At 49.7% G+C, this 23,014-nt stretch overlaps 1 protein-coding gene across 10 annotated transcripts in view; it reads right to left on the bottom strand.

Moving 5' to 3' along the window:
- MACF1 (microtubule actin crosslinking factor 1) overlaps window positions 1–23,014 on the bottom strand; it is a 249,021-nt gene that overhangs the window by 169,529 nt on the left and 56,478 nt on the right. The window contains exon 1 of one of the 10 annotated variants that reach the window (XM_050932170.1): window positions 11,183–11,394. The exons of 8 other annotated variants lie outside the window; for them this stretch is intronic. In XM_050932170.1, coding sequence (XP_050788127.1) covers window positions 11,183–11,285 — 103 coding nt within the window. In that variant the 5' untranslated portion in view covers window positions 11,286–11,394. Of the gene's footprint in view, window positions 1–2,120; window positions 2,317–11,182; window positions 11,395–23,014 lie in introns of those variants that run through there. One more of the 10 variants, XM_050932172.1, reaches the window with a different exon arrangement.

Genomic DNA, 23,014 nt, shown 5'->3' with positions numbered 1-23,014 from the left:
CACCCAGTCTGAATCAATCTACACAAACAGCAACACACACTGAGTTTATATCCTCTGTAAACAACAAAATGGACAGTGCATACATGTGGGTCTGCACAAGTGCATGAACAGTGCAAGTTTCAGCCCTAGCCCCCAGTGTTCGCATTCAGTGATCCCACAGTGCACACGACCATTGGCCTCCCTGCTAGCAAGGGGGGGTGGGAAGGTTCATAGGCCTCTACAGTTCACTTTGACTTGTGGTCATCCTCACTACTCTCAGGGCTTGGTTACACTCGACACTCCAAAGCGCTGCCACGGGAATGCTGCCACGGCAGCGCTTTGAAGTGTGAGTGTGGTCGCAGCGCCAGAGCTGGGAGAGAGCTCTCCCAGAGCTGCAGGTACTCCACCTCCCCATGGGGATTAGCTGGGGCACTGTTTACACACCCCTGAGCAAGAAAGTTGCAGCGCTGTAAAGTGCCAGTGCAGCCAAGGCCTCAGTAACTGCTCCAGGCCAGTTCCCTGCACTATTTCATCAAGCAGTAAGTGGCCCCGCCCCTTCCTTAAGGGGTCCCTGTATTGATTTCTGAGCATCCACAGATCCAAATGTGACAGGTTTCAGAGTGTAGCCATGTTAGTCTGTATCAGCAAAAACAAGGAGGAGTCCTTGTGGCACCTTAGAGATGAACAAATGTATTTGGGCATAAGCTGTTACTGACTCAGAGGAGGAGGGACAGTCAGTTCCTTTAGCTCTCTGCGGAGAGATCTGATTGATATTCAGGAAGCCAGTTCTGAACGCAAGGAAGAGATCAAACACCGGTTTAAGAAGAGGGGCAAACAGTTTCTTAAAGACAGAAAGAAAAAGCAAGCATCTCCCTCCCTTTAAATTCCTCCAGACACAGCAGACAATTTGTGAACTGCCTGATTTGCATCTTGTCTGGACAGTACCCACAGCCCTCTATACTATTTTGTCTCTTCTGGGGTCCCAGCACCTGACACAGCCACAGAGCCACGGCCCTGAGATTTTGGAGGCAGCCCCAGAAGCCCAAGAAACCTCATCCCATCCAGCCCCCCACTAGAAAGAAAAAAAAAAAAAGGCTGGATCTAGCAGGTCTGTAAGTACCATCTTCATCTTTTAATCTCCTTTCCCTTCCCACACTCCAACCAGCTGCACAGTCTGTTCTTGTGTCAGTGACTGACTATATACCCCCAAGACATCCCCATTCTTTAAACCTGGTCAGTAACACGCCATCTCCGATGAAATACCTCCTGCCTTCTCTATGCTCTATTTTTTCTGGAGATTGCCGTGAGAAAATTCAACGGCACTGCAATGTCACTGTAGCCGGTCCGAGAGGGAGTCCTCCAGGCTTTTCACTCCTCTGAACTACTCCTCCTCTTGCAGCACAGCCACGATCAGGAGCTGAAAACAGCCAACTGTCTGTTAAAAATACAGCCCTGCCCTTGCCATGTGAGATTATTGCTTAAGCATGGCTTCCTGGTAAAGCAGCAGGCACTGTACTGAAGCATACAGACCCAGAAGAGGGCAGCTAACGGGCACCAGAGTCCAACTACTGCGATATAAAACCGAGTCACCATCCTCTCCCCCCCTGCTCAAAATGCCACCCCCCTCCCAAAGCCCAGCCATGAGCCCCACTTCTCTTCCTGCCTGCCCTACGCTACATGCTATCAAGACCTTGAAGATAACGCAGGCTGGTTAAAGCATGAGAAAGTGCCTGTGTTACAGCAAAAAGAACAGGAGTACTTGTGGCACTTTAGACACTAACGAATTTATTTCAGCATGAGCTTTCGTGGGCTACAGCCCACTTCTTCGGCTGCATAGAATGGAACATATATTGAGGAGATATATATACACATACAGAGAGCATGAAAAGGTGGGAGTTGTCTTACTAACTCTCAGAGGCCAATTAAGTAAGAGAAAAAACTTTTGAAGTGATAATCGAAATAGCTCGAAGTCTCTAAGGTGCCACAAGTACCCCTGTTCTTTTTGCAGATACAGACTAACACGGCTGCTACTCTGAAACCTGTGTTATAGCAGATTCCTCCCTGTGAGTCCGAGGAGAGCAATGCATTTCGGATTCTCTCCAGCCCGCCAGTCATTAACAAAGTAGACTCAAGATACTAACCAATGCAGCACATCTGGCACACCAAGTGTGCGTTCAGCTCCCTCTCCCCCCTGTAGATGTGCCACATCTCCACCGCTTGCTCTCGGCGTCAGCAGAGCTAGGTCCTTAGTGCGCCACGGGGCTTTTGCACTAGCATCCTCCACAACCGAAACAGGAAAAGTATCTTCAAGTCAGTCTTGCGTATGCTGGCTGGGTCTGTCCCAAGCAAATGTCTCTTCAGGTCTCCACTGGGGCTCCGCCCACCATTTCCTACCAACTGCTTTAAGACACAGTTCCCTTTCAGGACCTCGTTCCAGAAACCCATCCAAAGGTAAACGGTTTTCCTCACCCCGTGGAGAGGAGTTCTCCCCTCACCAACAGGAGAGCGCAGACGCTGTCACTCTTCCAGCAACTGCCAGCTTGGAATGGCAGGGGAAGCACCAAGACCCAGAAGCAAAGGGGACTGATCGCCTTGCAGAACAACTTTACATAGCCACTGGGCACAACAGACCTGCACCTGCCCACTGGGGCAGTTAAAGTTGCCACTAGTCATTCAGAATCAGCCCAGACATTGCCTCATATCCTGCTGAGCCATGCATTAGGCTAGTCCTCATGAAGAGTGGCAACATCCTGTGTGAAGCAGCCACAGTCCCCAGTGTCTTCTCTGACCCGGGCAGATGCAGACTAGAATCCTCGCAGAAAGGGGCTTCAATCAATGTGAAAATTCAGTGCCCACATCCTGCAGACAAAGCTCCCTGACGTGTCAGGCCAATGCTATTCTTCCACACAAGAAGGAAAAAGAAAGTTACTCTCCACTCCAAGGTTCCTGGAAACATGCAAGAGGCATTCCACAGAACAGCACAGCCCCAGGGCATAACAGAAAGGCAGAGAGGGAGGCTCACAATGTAGGTCACACTGACTCCAGGTACCTGGGAGGAGATTTTCCGGTATATCTGCTTTGCATCTGAAAGCCCAACAGGTCCAGCTTACTGTCCCACCGTGCCTGAGAGCAGCACCCTGAATGCAGCAAGGCCCAGTCTCTGCACTAACCCGGCACACAGGCTGTTGGTTTGTTTTTCCAACTTGTTTTTCAGTTCTTGGTTAATTGCACCAGTCTTGCAAACTGTGACGTGAGAGAACAATAAAGGGCTTTTTCATCCACACTGGCCAGCCAGCAGCTTCTTCACAAATGGTTTCCCCTGCCTCGAAGTTCCAGAGCTCAGCATCAAACCCTCTGGCTGCAGGCTGTGATCCTGCACACAGCGAGCTCAGAACGGCCACAGGAGAGATAACGGGGGCTGCTTTGCCGCTGCGCTTTCTTTTCTTCTTCTAAATATAATTCCTCTTCAGACCTTAGGCTGGTTTGAGCCCTGCTGTCCTCTCCAGAGAGGAAAAGACACTTTGCCCAGGAGCCAGATCCAGCATGCCCTGGGGCAGACCAGAGCAGGCAGGGCAAGTAAAACTTTAGATTTTCTTCTCCTGTGAAGTGTTTGCAGGGGGCAGCTTCAGGGACCTTCCCCTGGAGATTTCTGCAGGCAAGCAGCTCCTGAGCTGGCTCTCTCGGCACTTTTGTAATTTCACATAGAAGATTCTTTTGCCCTGTTTTACCACCTCCGGGTGGTTCTTTAATTCTAATTACATTACACGTCCCCCACCTCGACTACCCCAGGAGCTAATAATAATGCCCTGTTACTTCTTGCTAACAATATTAAGTCATTGTAAGCTTATCTCTCACTGGCTAATCTTTTCCAGAGTCACCCTGATAAGCAACCTGTTACAGCTCTCCCTCCATTCCTCTCAGTTCTCCCTCCTGCCTAACAGAGGCTCCCTGGCTGGCTTTCCTCTGGCCACCCCCTCACCACCCAGAAGATACCCAATCAACGGGCCTGGCATTCCAAACGAGAATAGCGGGCAGGGGCAAAGCAAAGCTGTTATTATCAGTGACCTGGCCGGCATGCAAGGGAAGGAAAAAGCAGAAAGAGTCCAGTAGCAGAGAAGTGTCATACAGGACACCAGTCACGACCAAAGAAACTAACGAGACAGATTCTGGTGCTGAGTCTAGACTAGTAAACTTCGATAGCCTGAATTCATCCGGAATATAACAGTCAAAACCGCAGAGAGGGAAAGGAGGGGTCAGCGGGTAGGGCACCAGCTTAGGACTTGGCAGATGTGGGGTTAAGTCCCTGCTCCACATGTGACATTGGTCAAGGCACTCATCCACTCTGTGTCTCAGTTGCACGTTGGTAAAACGGGGAAACAGCACTTCCCTACCTCACAGGAGTGTGATGTGCACAGATACATTAAGAATCAGGAGGCATTCAGATTCTGAGACATCAGAGGTCATATAAACACCCAACTTAGAGCGAATCCTTAGCACACGGCACACTCAGCCAGATAGGGTCAGACACTCTGGTAAAAAGGCCTGTATCCTGTCTCTGCTGCATGCTGGTGGAGCTGCACTGGTGCAGAAAAAGTCTTTCACGTGTGTATTTCACATATAATGCTTTCAACTATAGAGGAGTCCTTCCACCTCAACCACGCCTGGATCAGAACCAGACTAGCTTTAAGCACAGTTGCAAAACAGTTTACCTCGCTGGCATGGACGAGGATTTTTGTTTGTTTGTTTGAAACAATCTATAACGTAATGGCTGGCACAGCTGTGAGCCCACTGTGGACAGAACCTGAAAGAAACTCCTGACAAGTGTCACAGCAGATATAATCTGGGCTAAATGAGCATCAAGCAACAATTCCAGGAAAACAATCCATGCTGCTCCACGTACTAACTGGGCTTGGCTTAGCAGTTTGTTCTGGAGGTCAGAGCCTTTGCAGGACCAAGCACTCTTGTCCTCCTGATCATTTAACACGCTACACCCTGCTGCCATGGCCAGGGCCATCTCCTCTCTGCCTTTTCTACATCAAATCTCACTCCGCTGACATTCCAAAGAAGGCGCTAAAATGAAGATCAAAGACAAGTCAGAGGCACCATCTGTTCACTTCTGCAGGCATCCTTAGTGCGGGCAGCTCTACCAGTCACCAGAAGTAACAGAGGTTGGGGAGGGGAGATGATCGCCCTTAAGGAAGGAAGGCGTTTAGTTTCACTGTCAGTCACTGATGCCAAACCCAGCTAGAGAGAGAACCTGGGCTGCATTAAAATGGAGCTTCTTTGGGTACAGTGTGGGAAAGCAAGAGGAAAGGTTTCTCCTCTCTCCCTAGCAATGGAGTCTAGCTGGGACAGTCAAAGCTAAACTTCCCTCTCACCCCAGACGAGGGCCCTGCCTTCCAGGACGGGGTTGGTGGAGTGATATAGGGAGAAGACCAAGACTGAAACGAACAGGGTGAATTCCTTTTCACATCCTACCCCAACAGAGTCACCTCCAGGTCAAAGTGACTACAGCCCTACGTGGATACAAAATTTGTATCCGCATCTGATCTGCGATCCGCAAAAATGGTCTGCGGATTTTCAGGGCTCTAGCTGTGACCAAGTACACATGGGAGAAGGATTTGACACTGCTCATACAGTTTTCCACCTTTCTGATCCCGATCCCCAACTTCAGGTGTGCTGTGCTCTGTGGGGGCAGGTGAGGGGAACGAGCCCAACATGGACGTCCCTGTACACATCTGTTTTTCCTAACGCTATTTCAACAGGCACGCCGCAGGCCAATCATACGCCAATCATCTGCCACAAGGAGACGAGCCTAGATCCAGTTGCATTCTCAACACAAAGCCAAGACCCTGGGTCCAGGGTCGGAGACCCATCCAATGGAGCAGCAGCAGAGCCTGCACCACTGGGGGCTGCACAGACCAGTAATTCTGCACTGGGAAAGAAAGGCCTGCAGCCCATTCTCCCTACCAGAAGCAATTCATAACTAGCCTCTTCTAAGCTGTTGCTCCCCACATCGGCTTTTCCCCGTTTGTTTCAGAGAAATGCCTTCCAAGCCTGCTAGATTTCACCATTGTCCACATGCAGGCTGGGCTCCCTGGCTTCTTTCAAGAACTGATGACAACCTGAGGAGGCGTCTCACCCTCCCTGGACGGAGGGGAGCTCAGGGGAGGGGGAGCTGTATTTATCAGACAGGTCAATTTTCAAAATTTGGCCAGTTTGGAGAAATCCACTGAGTACCTGGGCAGGCAGGCGATTTTATTAAAGGAGACATGAACAGGAATTTTAAACTTCAGCTTGCCCTTTCGGGCTTCTTTATCAAGGAGAAAGAAGGCCTGAAATGTACGCAGAGGTGCTTCTTTCTAATCTTAAAAATATCAGGCACATCAAGTCTGCTCTCCCCTAGCTTCACTGGAGCATCTCTCAGAGGCCCCAAGGATGGCTACTGACTGACAACTCCTTAGCTGAAGGAGTGGTGGTGTTGACTAACTTCAGTGACCCAAGGAAGTTTTTCTTAAATAGTATCAGAGGGGTAGCCGTGTTAGTCTGGATCTGTAAAAGCAGCAAAGAATCCTGTGGCACCTTATAGACTAACAGACGTTTTGGAGCATGAGCTTTCGTGGGTGAAGCTCATGCTCCAAAACGTCTGTTAGTCTATAAGCTGCCACAGGATTCTTTGCAGCTTTTTCTTAAATAGATGTCCATAAAACAACAGAAGTTTTAAACGTCTGACTAAAAATCCCATCTCCTCTCAATTGCTCCAGTTTTACTCTGGATCTGGATGGTGTCACCATTTCACTAGTTCTCCAGTCACCATAATTTTTCAGTCTAGAGGATTTGAATTACTAAGGTAAAAAACAAGCAAGAAGAAGAAACACTTTGGGGAAAAAACTGCTGCCTTTCTGTATAAAGTCATTTTAAAAGGGCATACAGTACAGTCTGTTTTGCAGGTCATCTTCTATACACCTTTTAATTGTTCTGGAATAAGGGGGCAATGGAATGGCTCAGGAATACGGGGTGATTAAAATCAGTGTTTGCTACTAATCTGAAGGGTGGCATGACCACCACTGAAAGCAGAGAGCTAAATGAAGAGGATATAGAGTTTAGACATATGGATGGGAAATAATGTGACTCAACCTGGAAAAATGCATGCAAACGTATCTGGTGGAAAACCAACAAAGAGAGAGAGATGCCAGGGAGGCAGGAGCTGGAAGGCGTGTACAATAACTGTATGGCAGAAGATGTAAATGCAACTGAGGTGTTTATTTATACCAGGTAAGATACTATGAGATTACCCTGATCTTCCTGCATGCTTGAAAGGGAGCGAGTTTGCAATATGCAGAGCTAGGGGAGGATAAGACATGATCACACCAAAAAGGAAAAATTAGGCTATTTACTAATATAAAGGAAAACATGGATCAGGTGGGGTTCACTTTTTCCATCACCTACAGTGCAATAGTTTTTAAAGAGGAGGGATAAGCTCCTCAGATACATCAATGACTAGAGGTTGCTGGGTTATGCTGGGAGCTGGGAGACTGGGAACAGATAGTATCTCTAAAGAAATTAAATCCCCACGTGGTGTGGAGACAAACATACCACCAAGCAAATCTGTCTGAGGCAGCTTTGACATTGAAGAGATTAAGTGGGGCTGGGTGACTGGGTCAACTAGAGACATTACAGCTAATGCTGTGTTTAGAGGCATATACTGTATAGTGTATAAAAGATGCATAACAGCATCTTCCCCCCTCTAAATTCACCCCAAGGAGTCCAAACCAACCTATATGCTGTTTCCCCTCTGGAGCCAGTATCTTCACCCATCTGGTTTGGGAAATGGCCTTTTAGGTTAAATTTTTAGAAGAAACAATAAAATACTGTTGCCTGTGCTGGGCAGGAGGTCAGACTAGATGATCATAATGGTCCCTTCTGACCTTAAACTCTATGAGTCTATGTTACCAGAAGGGTTGGGGAACTGCAACACACTGGGTGAGGCAAAACTATCCCCCAGCCGTTGGCTCCTAGACTGCAGCCTAGAGCCAATGCGCAGCTTTTGAGGAAGCAACACGGGAAAAGACTCAAGGTGGGCAAACCTAGCGAAATGAGGCTGCACTCTGTAGCCGATGCTTCAGCTGCATGGATGCAACAAAATAGGCCCAAGCAAGAACGTGAGAACTGTGCGACTCCAGTCAATCCCAGAGCACCATCAACAAGGATGTCTGGGGAGAAAAGCAGGGCTGCACCTTTTAACTCCAGTGAAATACATGGGACTGGAAGAGAGGGAAAGGGACAGGAGAAACCTGGGAACAGCTGGCGTGTTTGGACAAAAAGCTAAAATAGACCCATTGTGCGGGAAGAACATGGGCCGTATTATTATTACTGTTTATCGTTCTAGCATTTCCATGTCTAGGTGCAGAAAAGAAAACATACTCTGTTCTCATAATAAAATATCCATTTGACTAGCAGCAAGGACTATCACTCACCATTCCCAGCCATTAGATAGGGCTGCACTCTGGTTGCTCCACTGCCTCCCAGGCAGGTACAGGGCTGTTCTCTATACGGCTCTACCTGGTGACCTGCCCATGAGAGATCACCAAACAGCTGGGGCATGATAGCCACAGAGGGAACAAGGAAGGGTAGGTAGCCTCTTCCCCACCTCCCAAAGTGTGGAGAGGAGTCCTTTTGGGTTGCCTCCCGGACATGCTGACTGCAGAGAATATAGGAGTGATGCTCTGTACCTTGGGGGAACACCCTATACCCCCATGCTCATCTTTACAAAATGATTGTGTGGTATCCAACGCAGTTTGTCAGGTTGGGTGTCATAATGCACTGAGCATGGATGTTATAGTAATTGTTGCAGTAATGTTATTGTGAGGTCATAGATTATAATTTCATGTATATAGTTATGAGGCTGAAAATGTATCCTCGTGGCTTAAAGCAAGCCCAGGCAAAAATTCTCCAAGAACAGAGAGGCAGTTCACACCTCGTCAGGGCACGGATGGGACAAACCCGGCCCAACCTCACAGGAACAACGGATACTGGCATTGCCAAGCAACAAAAGAATGGGTTAGGGCCTGCAGGGAGTCACCCCCTTCCTTTGGGCAGTTTGGGACTGCGATGAGGTAATGCTCACCTGACTCTGAAGCGGGGGTGGGCAAAGCCAGGAGGGAAGAAAGGACATGATAAAAGGGAGAGATATTCTGCCTACATCTACAGACACCACCACCACCAAGCGACTGAACCATTGATCTGAAGAAGTTGGTTTTTTTACCCACGAAAGCTTATGCCCTAATAAATCTGTTAGTCTTTAAAGTGCCACTGGACTTCTTGGGTTTTTTTGTGGATACAGACTAACATGGCTACCCCTTGATACTGATCAAAGGGGAGAGCCTGGCTGAAGAGTAGCCAGCCTGTGGTAAGAAACTTCTGTATTTTCCACTGCATGCATCCGATGAAGTGGAGTTTAGCCCACGAAAGCTTATGCTCAGATAAATTTGTTAGTCTCTAAGGTGCCACAAGTACTCCTGTTCTTTTTGCTGATACAGACTAACACGGCTGCCACTATGAAACCTGTAAGTTTGTAAGGACACTGAAAGTGTCCTGATCAGCTTAGAATGCGCTTTGCTTTTGTTTCACTTGACCAAATCTGACTTCTTGTCCTTTGACTTAGAATCACTTAAATCTACCTTTATAGTTAATAAATCTGTTTGTTTATTCTACCTGAAGCAGTGTGTTTGGTTTGCAGTGTGTCAGAGACTCCCCTTGAGGTAACAAGCCTGGTACATATCAATTTCTGTGTTAAACTGACAAACTTATATAAGCTTGCAGCATCCAGTGGGCATAACTGGACATTGCAATATGGAGGTTCCTAGGGTTGTGTCTGAGATCGGAGACATTGGCTGGTGTCATTCACTTGCAAGCAGCTGGGAACAGCTTACGTGCCAGAGGCTATGCGTGAGCAGCCCGGGAGTGGGGGTTCTCACAGCACAGCAGGGTGAGGCTGGCTCCCAGAGTCGAGGATTGCAGAGACTTAGCAGATCCCTGGTCCAGACGACACCAGAAGGGAATGTCACAGCAAGTGAGAGAGGAAGCCCAATTTCGTTGGAGGGGTAAGAAATATAAATGGGCAAGAATAAAAGCTGAAGGAGTGGGGGGAAGGATGGGAGACAGAGATACCGACTGGAGGGGAGAGAAAACAGGAAACTATCCAGAAAGAAAGAGATTGGGTTGGAGTGAAAAGGACAGTGTGGAAGTGCAAGATAGGATAATATTTAGCACTTGTCTAAGGCTTTACATTTCCAAAGTGCTTTATCATCAGCTGATGAATCCTCATGGCTGTGTGACATGGGCACACATAATCCCTATTTTGAGAAATTGAGGGAGGCAGCCTCAAAGCTGCACAGTGAGTCAGTGGCCGAACACAGACCAAAAACCGGGAGTCCTGCCAGAGCTGTGCATCCACCACAGGACTGTGCTCTATACAAACGTAGATTCTATTGTAACAAAGGGCTCTGGAATGGATTCTCGTAAAGGAAAATGACGGAAGAGCCCGGCACAGAACTGGCTGCTGATAATTTTGAGCATGCCCCCACAGCCCCTTCCCTTCCCTCTCCATCCACCCCCTCCACACCAAGGCTCCCCAGAGACCCTCACTCTTTTCAAAGTGCTTCCAAGCAACCCCCTCTCCTGCGCCTCTCACATCTAAGCAAAGAGACCAGAAGAAAGTTTACTAACAATTATTTAGTCCTCTTTGTGCTTGGACTCACACAGTGCCAGCCCTGACTCCACCCCACGGCAGGAGAAGATGCTGCTTCTCTCAAGGGGAGAAGAGAACAGAAAGTGAGAAATTCAGAGTAATTCCCTGTGCTGGGAGAGACCAGAAGCAGCAGCCAGTACGGAAAGTGTGTGCACTCTTGTACTAAAGCTGTGGCTCCCAGATGATGATGGACCCCACACAGGGTTGCAGAACTCAAATGACAGCAGGAATCACCACCTGGAGGAAGGAACAAAATCCGTACACCTTTAACAAGTGGACGACAGCCATCTTGGTTCCTCGCTCTGCCCCTCCTGCAGGCACATGCCACATGACCACCCACCCCCTTCGCACTACGGGGGACTTCCTGGACTCTGCTCCCAGCCAAAGCGTGACGAAGGGTGGCAGGAGGTGGGAGGTATGAACCCGATACTCTAAGGACAGGAAGAACGGTACCTTCTCTCCTCCGTCTCCTCAAGTACAAGATCCCAGCGATGCCAAGAATGTGACTCAGAACAAAGACCGTGGGTGGCAGAAAGGTCCCATCCAAAAGAGGCATTGTCACCTCTCCCCAACCTGGGGCCTCCGTCCCGTTTCCACAAGCCCTGGGCTTTGGGTCTGGCTCTAAGATCCTTTCTGCTGAGGTTACAGCTGCATGGTTCGAGCAGCACAAGGGAAAGGCAGCGAGAGGCAGGCGTGGAGCTCACAGAAAGCCATCGCCCGCAGTAACTACAAAACTTCCTGTCGGTTTACACCAGGCAGCTCTCTCTCTTGAGAGCTCCAGAACCCGTCACCCTCTCCCCCTCCCTAGGCAGGCCCAGTTACAGCTGAAGTATCAGATAAAGCTCCACATCTCTCCACACAGGGCACAGCCAGAGGGAGAGAGAAAGCGAGTGTCAGGCTGACTCAAACATCTTTCCTTGGCATCCACTGACGTGCTGAATTGATCTGACTTCAACCCCCCTTCAAGAGAGGGACGTCATGCTCCTAAATTCCCATACCTAAGCCCATTGGAATGCCTGCTCTCCACGAACACGGGCCTAGCCAGGGAAAGAGGAGGGACTCTGCCAGAACAGTGAGCAGCATCTGCCAGGGAGACACAGCCTTTAAGGCCTGAGGCCTGTCTCATTGGTCTTGTCAGAAACTGTCCCTTCTCCTGGACCAGAGACTCAAGTTCAAGAGGAGAAAGCAGGAGGACACACCGTTATTAGATCACTTTTAAACATTTCCAGGCGTGCTGAAAGCAGGCATCGGGCTGATTCCATCACTGGAGTAGGCTAGGGCGATTCCTCTGACTTCCACGGAACTGCACTCTGCTTACATCAGCACTGAATTTGGCCCATCGTGTTCCCAAACCTTTGTCTTAAAGATAAACTCTCTCACGCCAGTTGGCTGTAGGACAAACTCAGTTTGCTGCAGCTCTGGGGCCAGCACTGAACAAGGAGCAGCTGATTCAGAAACGAAGGTAGCAGTTTGGTATCTTTCAAAAACAATGGAGGCACACTGCACCCTTTGTTTGCACTGGCTACTCCCAGTCACCAGGCAGATTCGCCATCTGAAATCGGTGCCAGGCAAGTTATGAGACAGCGCACCATTGTTTCAAATAACTTGGTTTGGAGCCCACTGGAGATTGTTTGCGTCTTTCAAGGACATCTCCTGGACATGAACAGGAAACAACCGAGATCTGATAATTTTAGTGTCAGGACATCCTGCTCCAAGCAACAGTAACATAAGCGGTGAAGCAGTTGCTGCTTCATTTGAAGTTCTTATGCGCACACAAAAATACCAGGTTGTATAGCCTGGCACTCCACTGTTCCTCACTTCTGCCTACAATTCTCACGCACATCCACTGGGCCCCTCTCCCTCATCATCCATTATGCAGAAGTGATGGTGCCTTTCACAGCACAAGGTTGGACAATGAGCTGAGAGAGAACTAACCCTACAGGCTGTAGTTTTACGTGGGGGATTTATTGTTTGGAGGAGTCATTTGCAGTCCACACATTTCCTGTTTAATCTTGTACATTTGGGACAACTTCCAGAAAGGTATATGAACCAGGAAGGAAAATACAGAGCACACCACGCTGGTGTTAAACCTCTCCACGAATAAAAATGGGGACAGACCACTTACCCAGATTGGTTGGATAAGCTTCCCAATAGGGAACAGATGGAGAAGAGAGGAAACCACTGGAAGAAATGCACTCTATAGCGATGGGCCAAAGAGACTGGAGTTTGGGTTTGCAAAATCACACAGGTGGATCAGGCTTTAGGGTTGTACCAGCAGGGCGAGGTTCCAATCTCGGTTCAGTTTCATCAGAAACCCCAAAGTTCCGGGCAGGGCTTCAGATAAGAGCTGGGGTTTCCTCCATCTCTGTAACAGAATCTGCAGTGATTCTGGTTCTGCAACACCAGAAGTCGGGTTCCGTCCGGATCTAGGTTCCATCTTATCTGGACCACGAAAGGCTTAGAGGGAAGAGCGTTTGGATAAAAGGTTCCAGTTTGGAGCAGCAATATGGGAACGAGCACACATGGCCTCATTTTAGCTCTCGTATTAGTCAGGGCGCTCCCAGCTATTTTAGTAGTTGACCATAGTTAGCATTTAACTGAGTCTCTCTGATGTCCAGTTTGCCATGAATGCAAAATGAGACGCATCATTCTGTGCAGAAGTCATTGTATTAAGAAAAATGCGGCACCTTAGAGACCAACAAATTTATTTGGGCATAAGCTTTCGTGGGCTAGAGCCCACTTCATCAGATGCATGAAGTGAAAAATACTGAAGCAGGTATAAATACATGAAAGGATGGGAGTTGCTTTACCAAGTATGAGATCAGTCTGCCGAGATAAATCAATTAACAGTAGGATAACACTTGTCAGCTATCTGTAATGGGCCATTCTCTTACCACTTCAAAAGTTATTTTTCCTCCCTTGGTATCCTACTAATTGATTTATCCCGGTAGACTGATCTCACGCTTGGTAAAGCAACCCCCATCCTTTCATGTATTTATACCTGCCTACTGTATTTTTCACTTCATGCATCTGATGAAGTGGGCTCTAGCCCACAAAAGCTTTTGCCCAAATAATTTGTTAGTCTCTAAGGTGCCACAAGGACTTCATGTTGTTTTTGCTGATACAGACTAACTCGGCTACCATTCTATTAAGAGTTATTATCTAACAATGTGCTGTGGTTACTTGAGGTCTCATTGCTCCTTCGCTTTGCATAGGTGCTATTTGGGACAGAGAATCCCAAATAGCCCATCCTCAAGAACAAGCTGCACATCGGGGTCCTGTTTCAAATCCTGATGCCCCAATATTTAAACTCTCGCAGATCATTAATCTTTGTAAGTACAGGCAGAGAGAAAAGACCCAATTCTGGGATATAGCTCAGTTTCCCACCCCCAAGTTGATGGTCATACACTCTGATATCCAATTGTTCCAAGCTCGCTCCAGTAAAGGCACCCTCTCTTCAAAGTCTACTGGACACGTGACCCTTCAAACAACTAATTTCTTTTTCAATGTGGATTTTCTGTTTGAGGGGGTGGGGTGGAAACAGATTCAGGCTCTGTTCTAATATGCAGCTTGAATGAAGTGATCTGGTGACAACAACAGCAGTTGATCCTTCTGAAGAATTTTCATACTGAAGGGGAGAGCCCTCACCACCCCATTAGCATGCAAGCCTGTTTTTTGTAAGCAGGAAATAGTGCATGAAACCACTAACTCAGCCTGCTCTCACCTACAACTTCATTGAGACAGGAACTTCTGCTCACTAAAACCGAGAATTGAGAGCTTCCCACATGGTCAGAATCTGGCTCAGGTTTGATTCAATCAGCCAAAGTGACAACGCTGGACATAACTGTTAAACAAAAAGAGCCTCAATCCAATATAACACCCTCAAGCAAGGCCAGAGGCCGGCCAGCCCAACAGCACTTCAACCTCAAAACCTCACTGTGCTGCCACAGCCGGGAAAAACCTTATTCTGTATTACACAGAGTAGCAGCATTTCAGTCATACGTAGCAACACAGAGACGGGGAGACTTGCATGAGTTAGACGCTTGGAACTTCCCTGAATCAAAACGTGGGCTCACCTCCTCCTACCCACTTAATGTGGAGACCCACCACGGGGCAACAGGTTCATTCCTGCTGTGGGATGTTTTCTAGAGCTTTGTTCTGTCTGACATCAACTATCCCAAGAGACAGGGCTTCCCCACTCCCAGACGGGCTATTCCATAGTGTCTGTGATTGTCCTTTTTTTTACAGTGCTGGGTGTTTTCGGAGGAACAACCTGTCCGAAAGTCTTCCTCATCTGCAGTCTATGTTGTAGCTTTAATTCCAGCCTACTGCTAGCTCTCTGTGCCACCCTAAACAAACCCGCTTCCTCCTTGGTGATGCTACTCCCACCTCCTACTTCCGAGGTATTGGGTGTCCCTTTTTCTGCCGTAGCCAAACTACACAGATTGAGCTGTTTTAGGCTCTCTCGCGTTGCTATCACCCCACGCTGGAAGTGGGCAAGGAAGACGGTGCTCATCAAGGCACTGTCCGGATGATGCTGTCAGTCTCTTGGACAGAGAGCAGAGAAAACAGGAACACAAGCGCGTGCACCTTGACGTACACGATTTAAACATGAATTTGATGGACCCCTTCTACAGTTAAGGCTCAAAATGGGTGCAGGCGCACAGCAGCTGTCCAACGTGACAGGCAAGTGTCCGAAAGCAGCAACATTGATGCATCTAAGAAACCCCTGCAATTCTCTCACCTCCTGTTGATTTATACACAGCTGGGTCAAAAAGCCTGGCCTCAGGCAGGTGTAATTACGCTACAGAATCACCTGGCCAGGACTAGCAGTGCTCTCTTTGCCCAGGAGAGCAGAGCGTCCATATGGACTGGAAACGGCAAGCTTCTGGCACCTGGTAGAGGAGAAACAGAACGGGAAGGTGCTCGCCAAAGGCTAGAAATGGAAAGAGGGAAAGGCAGGTGCAATGAGAGAAATGAAAGACAACTCTAGCCACCAGGTTCTGTTCTTCCAAAGAACTGAGCTCCATCTACGTCCCTCCCAACGGTGTTCCATACAACGCCACGTCCCTGAGCGTGACGGAGTCCGCAGTCCAAACCGTAGGGAACAAAGGAGATACCTGGAGAACTTAGGAAGCTCATAGGATCCCACCAGAACAGCTGGAATAGCAGCGCGGCAGAGAAACAGCTACCACGTCAACAGAATTTCACTCTGTGTAATGCAGAGAAAAGGCCGCAATGGAGAAAATTGCACAGACTTCTAGGAGGCCTTCCCACGGGCTGAGTTAGGGCCCATGTGTGTGCATCCCTATGGCACTGTTCACAAACAACCAGACTGCAACCCCCAGCTTTTCAAAATCTGAGCCAGACAGGCCAAAATCATGACATTGGCTTAAAAGCCCTGATACTTTTCAAAATAACCCCCAGTGGGTTCTTTTTATTCATCGTCTAGTGTCTGGGTCACGTTTTCAAGTGTTTCTCTGCACGCACGAGGCCTAGAAATTTACTTTTTTAAAAACAGATTGAAGCGGAGGTTCTCATGTGACCAGCTGCAGCTCTCCAAGAAACACCAAATGTGAGACTCACATGAAAACGGTGAGAACGGGCCACGCTGGCTTAATACCCATAGAGCTGAGAACGTACAGGACAGCAGAGCGCGGCACGAGTAGAAAGGTGGGGAAGGACCAGGTGGCGAGGAAGAGAAAGGGAAAGATGGAGGAGGGAATAAGAGAGAAAAGGACAATAGCAGAAGCAATAAGGTAACGGATGCAGGGAGTAAAGGAGGGAGGCGGCAGCCGGCTGCAGGAAGGGAGAGCTCTCTCTCTTTGCTATGGTATGTAATTAACTGCTCCAGCACCTAGGGATGTAGACAAAACAGTAAGTAGATACTGTGTGCTGTGCCACCCCCGGCCACTTCCAGTTCCCCAGTGGCCTTGCCACCCGCAGCAGAGATGGCACTGAGCAAGCACAGCGCCAGAGGGCACAGAAGGGCACCAGTTCAAGTCCTGGATCCTCCAGCCATGCCGCCTTGTCCCCCTGCAGCAGGCAGAGCGCCTGTGTTTCTGGAGCGACCCAGCTATCTCAGCTCACTGCAGCCCCATGGGAACAACCAGGCCAGATTTGAAAGAGACAGGCTGATTGAGCTGCCAATAGGGTCTCAGAGGGAGGACCAGCCCTAGCAGACGTATCAGTCGATGTGAACATTTAATCTGCTAACCCCTTGTGTCCTTTATTTGGAGCCTGCAGCAAGTCGCCTGCCTCAGCTGATCCATGTCCTTACAGCCAGCATGGGAGGGATAGCGCAGCGCAGAGGAATGAGTTATGCCCTTAAGGGGGCAGTGCACTCTTCTGCAGACTCTGGAGAGAGGGACAATGCTGGTTATCAGGAGCACGGCTCACCAGGGCTAGGTCTGGAGCGGGCGTACTGCATGGAGCTGAGTGAAAGGACCAGAGTGCACTTAATTCCACTCAATTTAACTCCATTTCCTTTTTCTCTTTTAATAAAATAAAAATATCGACTGCATTCAGCATAAGCGAGTTTCAAGCATTTCTGGCTGCTGCGAGAAACTGATAACGGGCTGTAATTCATCTGGCTGCGGGTGACGCATCTGGAAAAGGAGGACGCGGGAAATACTGGGAAGTCACAGAAATCTTATCTTTCACTGCGCTGTCACAGCTCAGGAGGCTCCGGAAATGCCAGCTGGACACTCCAGGCACTATTCAGAGCCCGGCAGTAGCACTCGGACGGTGGTAGTGATAGGAGCCATGCCAGACAGGGCCCTTCTTACACTGCCCAGCCATGGAAACCATTCTACACATACAAAAACAGACAGCTAAGTTTAGGTGCCTTCACAGCGGCTTCTCAGGCCGAGACGGCAGTTGTACTACTGGAAAGGAAATGGATGGGGGAAGAATGTGCATCTTAGAATGAAACAAGAACCCGAGGAGAAGAGAAAGAGATGTTGACTCCACACATGGGATTGTTCTGCACTGTAAGCGTTGTCTAAAACAGGCCCAGAGCAAACTCCAAATGTAAACCAATCCAGGAGCCGCAGCTGGGTTCTGTCACCACGGTCATAGCCACAAGGGTCCTGTGCTTCTCAGCAGGGCCTGATAGCTTACTTTATACCCTGCATATCCCTTCCCTGAGGCAGAACCCCATCTCACCCAAAGAACCAACATTAACAAATGTGGGCCCTCCTACCGCGCCCTGTCCTCCAGCTGCCCCTTTTCTCCCCTGTTGTAGCCCTACTCCCCAAGGATTTTCAAGCCACAGCTGCAACACATCTTTTTTCTCCATGAGTAGTCTCTTAATTTCTCCCTCTGCTAGTCCTAGGTGAAGTATTCTATATTATACAGTGTTCTGCAACCGTTGGCTCAGTTCCTGAATTCTATCATTATATATATCCGTAATGCAGTGTGATTAATCGAAAACCAATCCTACTCTGCCTGAAAACACCGCCATTCATCAGAGAACCTCAGCACGCTTCACCAGTCCCACTCTGACCCAAAGGGACCCAGGGCTGGACTTTTAAGGACATGTACCCCACAAGCACAAACCACCACCACAGCCACCCCTAACTGCTGTGTTTTTGCTATTCATCCCTAGCTCTCCAAGCGCTTTACAAAGGAGGGTAGTATCACTCTGCCCATTGTACAGATGGGGAAACTGAGGCACAACACTGTGACATGACTCACTCAGCCAGGCCAGTGGCAGAGCTCGGAACAGAACCCAGGCCTCCTGAGCCCCAGTCCAGTGTTCTGTCTACGGCACGACACTGCCTCCCATCCATCCCCTATGGACCAGGGCCTGAGGCAGTGCTGAGTGAATTCAATGGGCGCATTTCCATTCACTTCAATGGGCTTTGGATCAGGCCCTAACATAAACAGCCAGTGGGGACGCTCCCAAATGAGGGCCTTGTCTCATGCACAAACACAAGGCAAACCCACTTCCCGCTCTGCCCCTCTGCGTACGGCACAGGGTTTAACAGAGCAACAATTCCGGGTGAAGGTCACATTACCCCCATTTTACAGAAGGAGTAACTGAGGCACAGAGAGGTGAAGAGACTTGTCCGAGGCCACATGCTGAGGCAGCAGCAGAGATGGGAACACAGCTCAAGAGTCCTCTCTCACCGCCATCACCACCAGACCATGTAGCATGTCGCACGGCTAATTACAGCGCTCTCCTGGGTTTCTAACATCACTGTTTCTGACCCCTAGACACTTCCAGCTCGTAGCGGGGGATGATGGCAGTCCAGTTACGGAGGGGGCCTGTGCCCAGCAACATTATCCCTGCCTCACAGTGCTGCCTACAGGGAGAGGCTGGGACAGCTGATCAGGTATCCCAGGCTTCAGCCATCACTGGACCAGTACATCCAAACTGGGGACATTAACAATCTCTACAGATAGGAGCCTAACTTCAGACTAATTTTCCTCCCAGCTCCCATCATCCCCCTGGCCTCCACTGCCAGCACATCCACGCCACAAGACGGCAGCACTGCAGCCAGGAAAGGGAACACCGGCAAAGAGAACCATATGCTACACCGCTGCCTAAACTATGCTGCCATCTCACCCACTGTCGGTCTTTGCAAGAGCCGGTCCCCTCACAGCACAGCTTCCTCTGTGCCCTCGAGAGAGAGCAGACAACCACCAGCCTCCCCTTCCACTGAACAAACCCCTGACATAGTGCAGCCTTTCCATTCCATTCCAGAGCAGAGCAGAGCCAGGCCTTGGCTCAGGCCAGACTGTGTGCGGCTCAGGCCAAGTCTTCCCTCTTTCCTGTGTGTTTTCCTGGTGAGTAATGCTTCCCCGTCGCATTCCCGCAGCAACTGCCGGCTTACGCAGCATCATATCTCCTTATATGACTCGGGAAGCCGCCTGCCAGCAATTCAAAGCAACCAGAAAACAATCACTATCCTGACAAAACAGGGGCTCTGCTCCCAGCCCCTCACACAGAGAGGGGGCAGATGTTCCACAGCCCCTAAGCCACTCTGCCCACCTTTCTGCATGCCAAAGGATGGCCCCAGGAGCCAGAGCTGCTGTAACGAGGGTCTACATCAGGGGCCGGGCAACCTCTGGCATGCGGCTCACCAGGTAGGCACCCTGGCAGGCCAGGCCAGTTTGTTTACCTGTCGTGTTAGCAGGTTCAGCTGATCACGGCTCCCACTGGCCACAGTTCACCGTCCCAGGCCAATGGGGAAGGCGGGAAGTGCTGCGGGCCGCGGGAAGTGCTGGCCGCAGCTTCCCGCCTCCCGCATTGGCCTGAGACGGCGACCTGCAGCCAGTGGGAGCTGCGCTCTGCCAAACCTGCTGATGCAGCAGGTAAACAAACTGACCCGGCCTGCCAGGGTAAGCCACATGCCAGAGGTTGCCGACTCCAGGTCTACATACTCCCCCGAGCCCAGGACAGCTGTAATGAGCTCTCTCCATAAACCACATTCTCTGCTGCAAGCGGTTGGTTGCCCCCACCCTCTGGCTGCAGCGGATTCACTTCCCGTCTGGTATGCTGCATGGGGAAGGGACCCAGGTGCATTCCCAGCCTAAGGCAGCTGTAGCAGGTTCCCACCCAACCTAGTGTCAGACACAGGAAGTGACCCCAGGCCTGATGGGTGTGGGAGCCCCGGACTCCATCCCCCTCCCTAATATACTGCACAGAATGAGATGTAAACAAATGTATATTAATTAATACAGTACAGAAAGGGATCCCAATGCCCACGCGCTCCACGCATTCCCTCCCATGGCCGCCAGGTGGCGCGGCAGAAACACCAAAACCCAAAGCATCTCTGATTCAGGGGAACCGCCAGACAACAGCTCCTGCTTCTGGATGGCGACAAGAGAGACCAGAACTAGCACAGAAGCCGAAAGATTCAGCCTAGTTTCCAGTTCTGACACATTTGCACAATGGCTGGTGCCTGGCCAGCAGCGGAGCTGCATGTTAAATGGCTGGAGGTGGAAAGAAAACCCCACCAAAGATGATCAAGGGGCTGCAGCACAGCTCCCATCAGAGCCAGACCCCAGTTACTCCGGTAACCCCTCCTCCCCCCCTCAGCTCTTGATCTCAATTCTGCAGCACCCTGGGAACACAACGGCTCTTTTCAATAAGCACAACCAGTCGAGACTATAGAAAAAGGCTCCATCTCTTCCAGCGTGTCATGCTGAACATAAAACCAGCCACGAATACACTAGGGAAATTCTTGTCCCTTGGCTGGGAAGGCAGCGATGATACGGATGCTGCTGTATTCAAATGACAGGGGGATTTCACTACACAGAACAATGGAGAGGAATCACACACAGCTGAGTCATTCCACGGCTTGCCCAGAGAATACTCGGTTCACCATCCAGTCTGGCATCTTTGCGAGGGAGCCGTTTAAACAAAATCATCTAATGCAGGATGTTGTGTTTTGCAAAAGCCTGTGTTTCAAACAACCCCCACAATGGCTCCTGCTTTCCCAAGGTGCTACCAGGTATCCCTGTAACCGGTCCTCTGTGTACACACGCTTTCCTGTTTCATTGCAGGAAGCCAGCCTGGGTCACAGGAAGGGCCGTGGGCAGCCGCTATATGATGAGCCACCAGCACAAGGGCAGAATCCAACTCATGTCTCCTGACTCAGCTCTCCTCCGGCATCTTTTCCACACCCCCAGGTCTTTTTTAATCTTGACACTGCAATGGCGCTGACTGAAAATGTAACTCATGACTGTCTGATCAGAAAGACACGGTTTGGAGATACCAGCAGGCTTCACATGCGTAAAGGGCCTTTCTTTTCTTTCCCTGGATAGCTTTCTCCTCTGGCGGGTTTGGGGTATTTTGAGAGTCTCTGCCATTTACGGCAGCTGGTCAGAACCACCAAGGGACACAGGATGGAAGGGGCCACTTGAGATCAGGAATTCCCAGCTCATCCTAAAAGAGCGACACCATTTCACTTCTCAAAAGCCTTCCCTGGAAGCAAGCAAGGGCCAAGTTAAGCCTGAGAAACAAAGCAGCCTGGGGCAGTTGTGTTTTTCAGGGCTTTGCCCCTCAGCATTCAGGGGTCACTGGACAGAAGCACATCCCTTACACAGGCACAGAAAAAAAAAAATCAATTCTCTGCATAATTCACCAACATGGCAACCCAACCACCTGACCCATTCCAGGACCCCAAACCTTCACTAATACACAAGAAAAGCCCTGGAATCTGATCTCTTCCCTGCATGACTGCACCTCTCCACTCCTGTAGACTTCATCCTGAGGCAGACCGGTAACCCGGCTGCCCTCAGGGTTTCTAGTTAGCACTGTGGGAATGAGGAAGGAAGCTCAGCCGGCAAGACTGAGGTACCAGACTCAGCTGGGATTTGCTTTATCCCCAGGACCATGCATCCACTGCCATGGCCCAGGCAGAGATGCTGAGGGAAGCAGCCCTGGACCGTGTCAGCAGAACAGAGCTGAGTCCCTCTGGCTTGGGCTTCTAAATATCTCAGTAGGCTGCAGTAACTAAACATGAGTAAAGGCAAACACCGCACCTCCACAGCAACTGTCATTAGAAACAGGTAAACAATGGGGCAGCCAGAGCTAGCAAGACAAAGAGACACCTCCATGAACAAGAGACAAAGCACCCTTGGAAAAGCAGGCTCTCTCTCTCTCTCTCTCATACACACACACATACACCCCATCTGGCACAAACACAGGCTCTCTCTGACACACACACTACACCCTCCTGCAAGTAGAGACAGGACTGTGAGCCATTCCAAGGCACGTGAGCCATCACCACCCCTGGCACCCATACCGGGAGTTATTGGAAAGAAAATGAAGAGAACAAAGCTGACATTCCCTATGATCTATGTTGTTAAACAGGAGATGAGCAGACCCTGGCTAGCGCTTCCCTTGGGGCCTGCTAGTCTGGCAGCTACTCACCAGTGCATTCTCTTTGAAATTCCTTTTACTGCAGGTGAATCACCAATTCCTACATGCACAGACAAAAATGCTGTCTTCCTCCACTTATGTCAGCACCTACCAAACACGAAGGAAAGAACGCAAAGGAGCAAGGTGTGGCCTACCTCCGACTCCAGATGCATTCTCCCGGCAGCCTTACCTACACTGGAATAAATGCCTAACACACACATTTGCTACCCCTAGTTCTGTCCGAGTGACAGCACCAACGCTGAAGCACTAGTTTCATTAAGGTGCCAGAGACCACCGTGTGGTGCAGACCTGCTCTGAGCCACATTAGATGACAGAGTGCAGAACACCCAGAGGCCTTGCCATGCTAGCGTTCTCCTCATCGCTACAACTGCCTGAGCCAAAGCTACAGG

Source organism: Gopherus flavomarginatus, chromosome 22 (genome assembly GCF_025201925.1).
Source record: "Gopherus flavomarginatus isolate rGopFla2 chromosome 22, rGopFla2.mat.asm, whole genome shotgun sequence".
Classification (NCBI taxonomy): Eukaryota; Metazoa; Chordata; order Testudines; family Testudinidae; genus Gopherus; species Gopherus flavomarginatus.
Note: the sequence above shows the minus strand (reverse complement) of the source record. Positions and strands in the feature narration are given on the sequence as shown.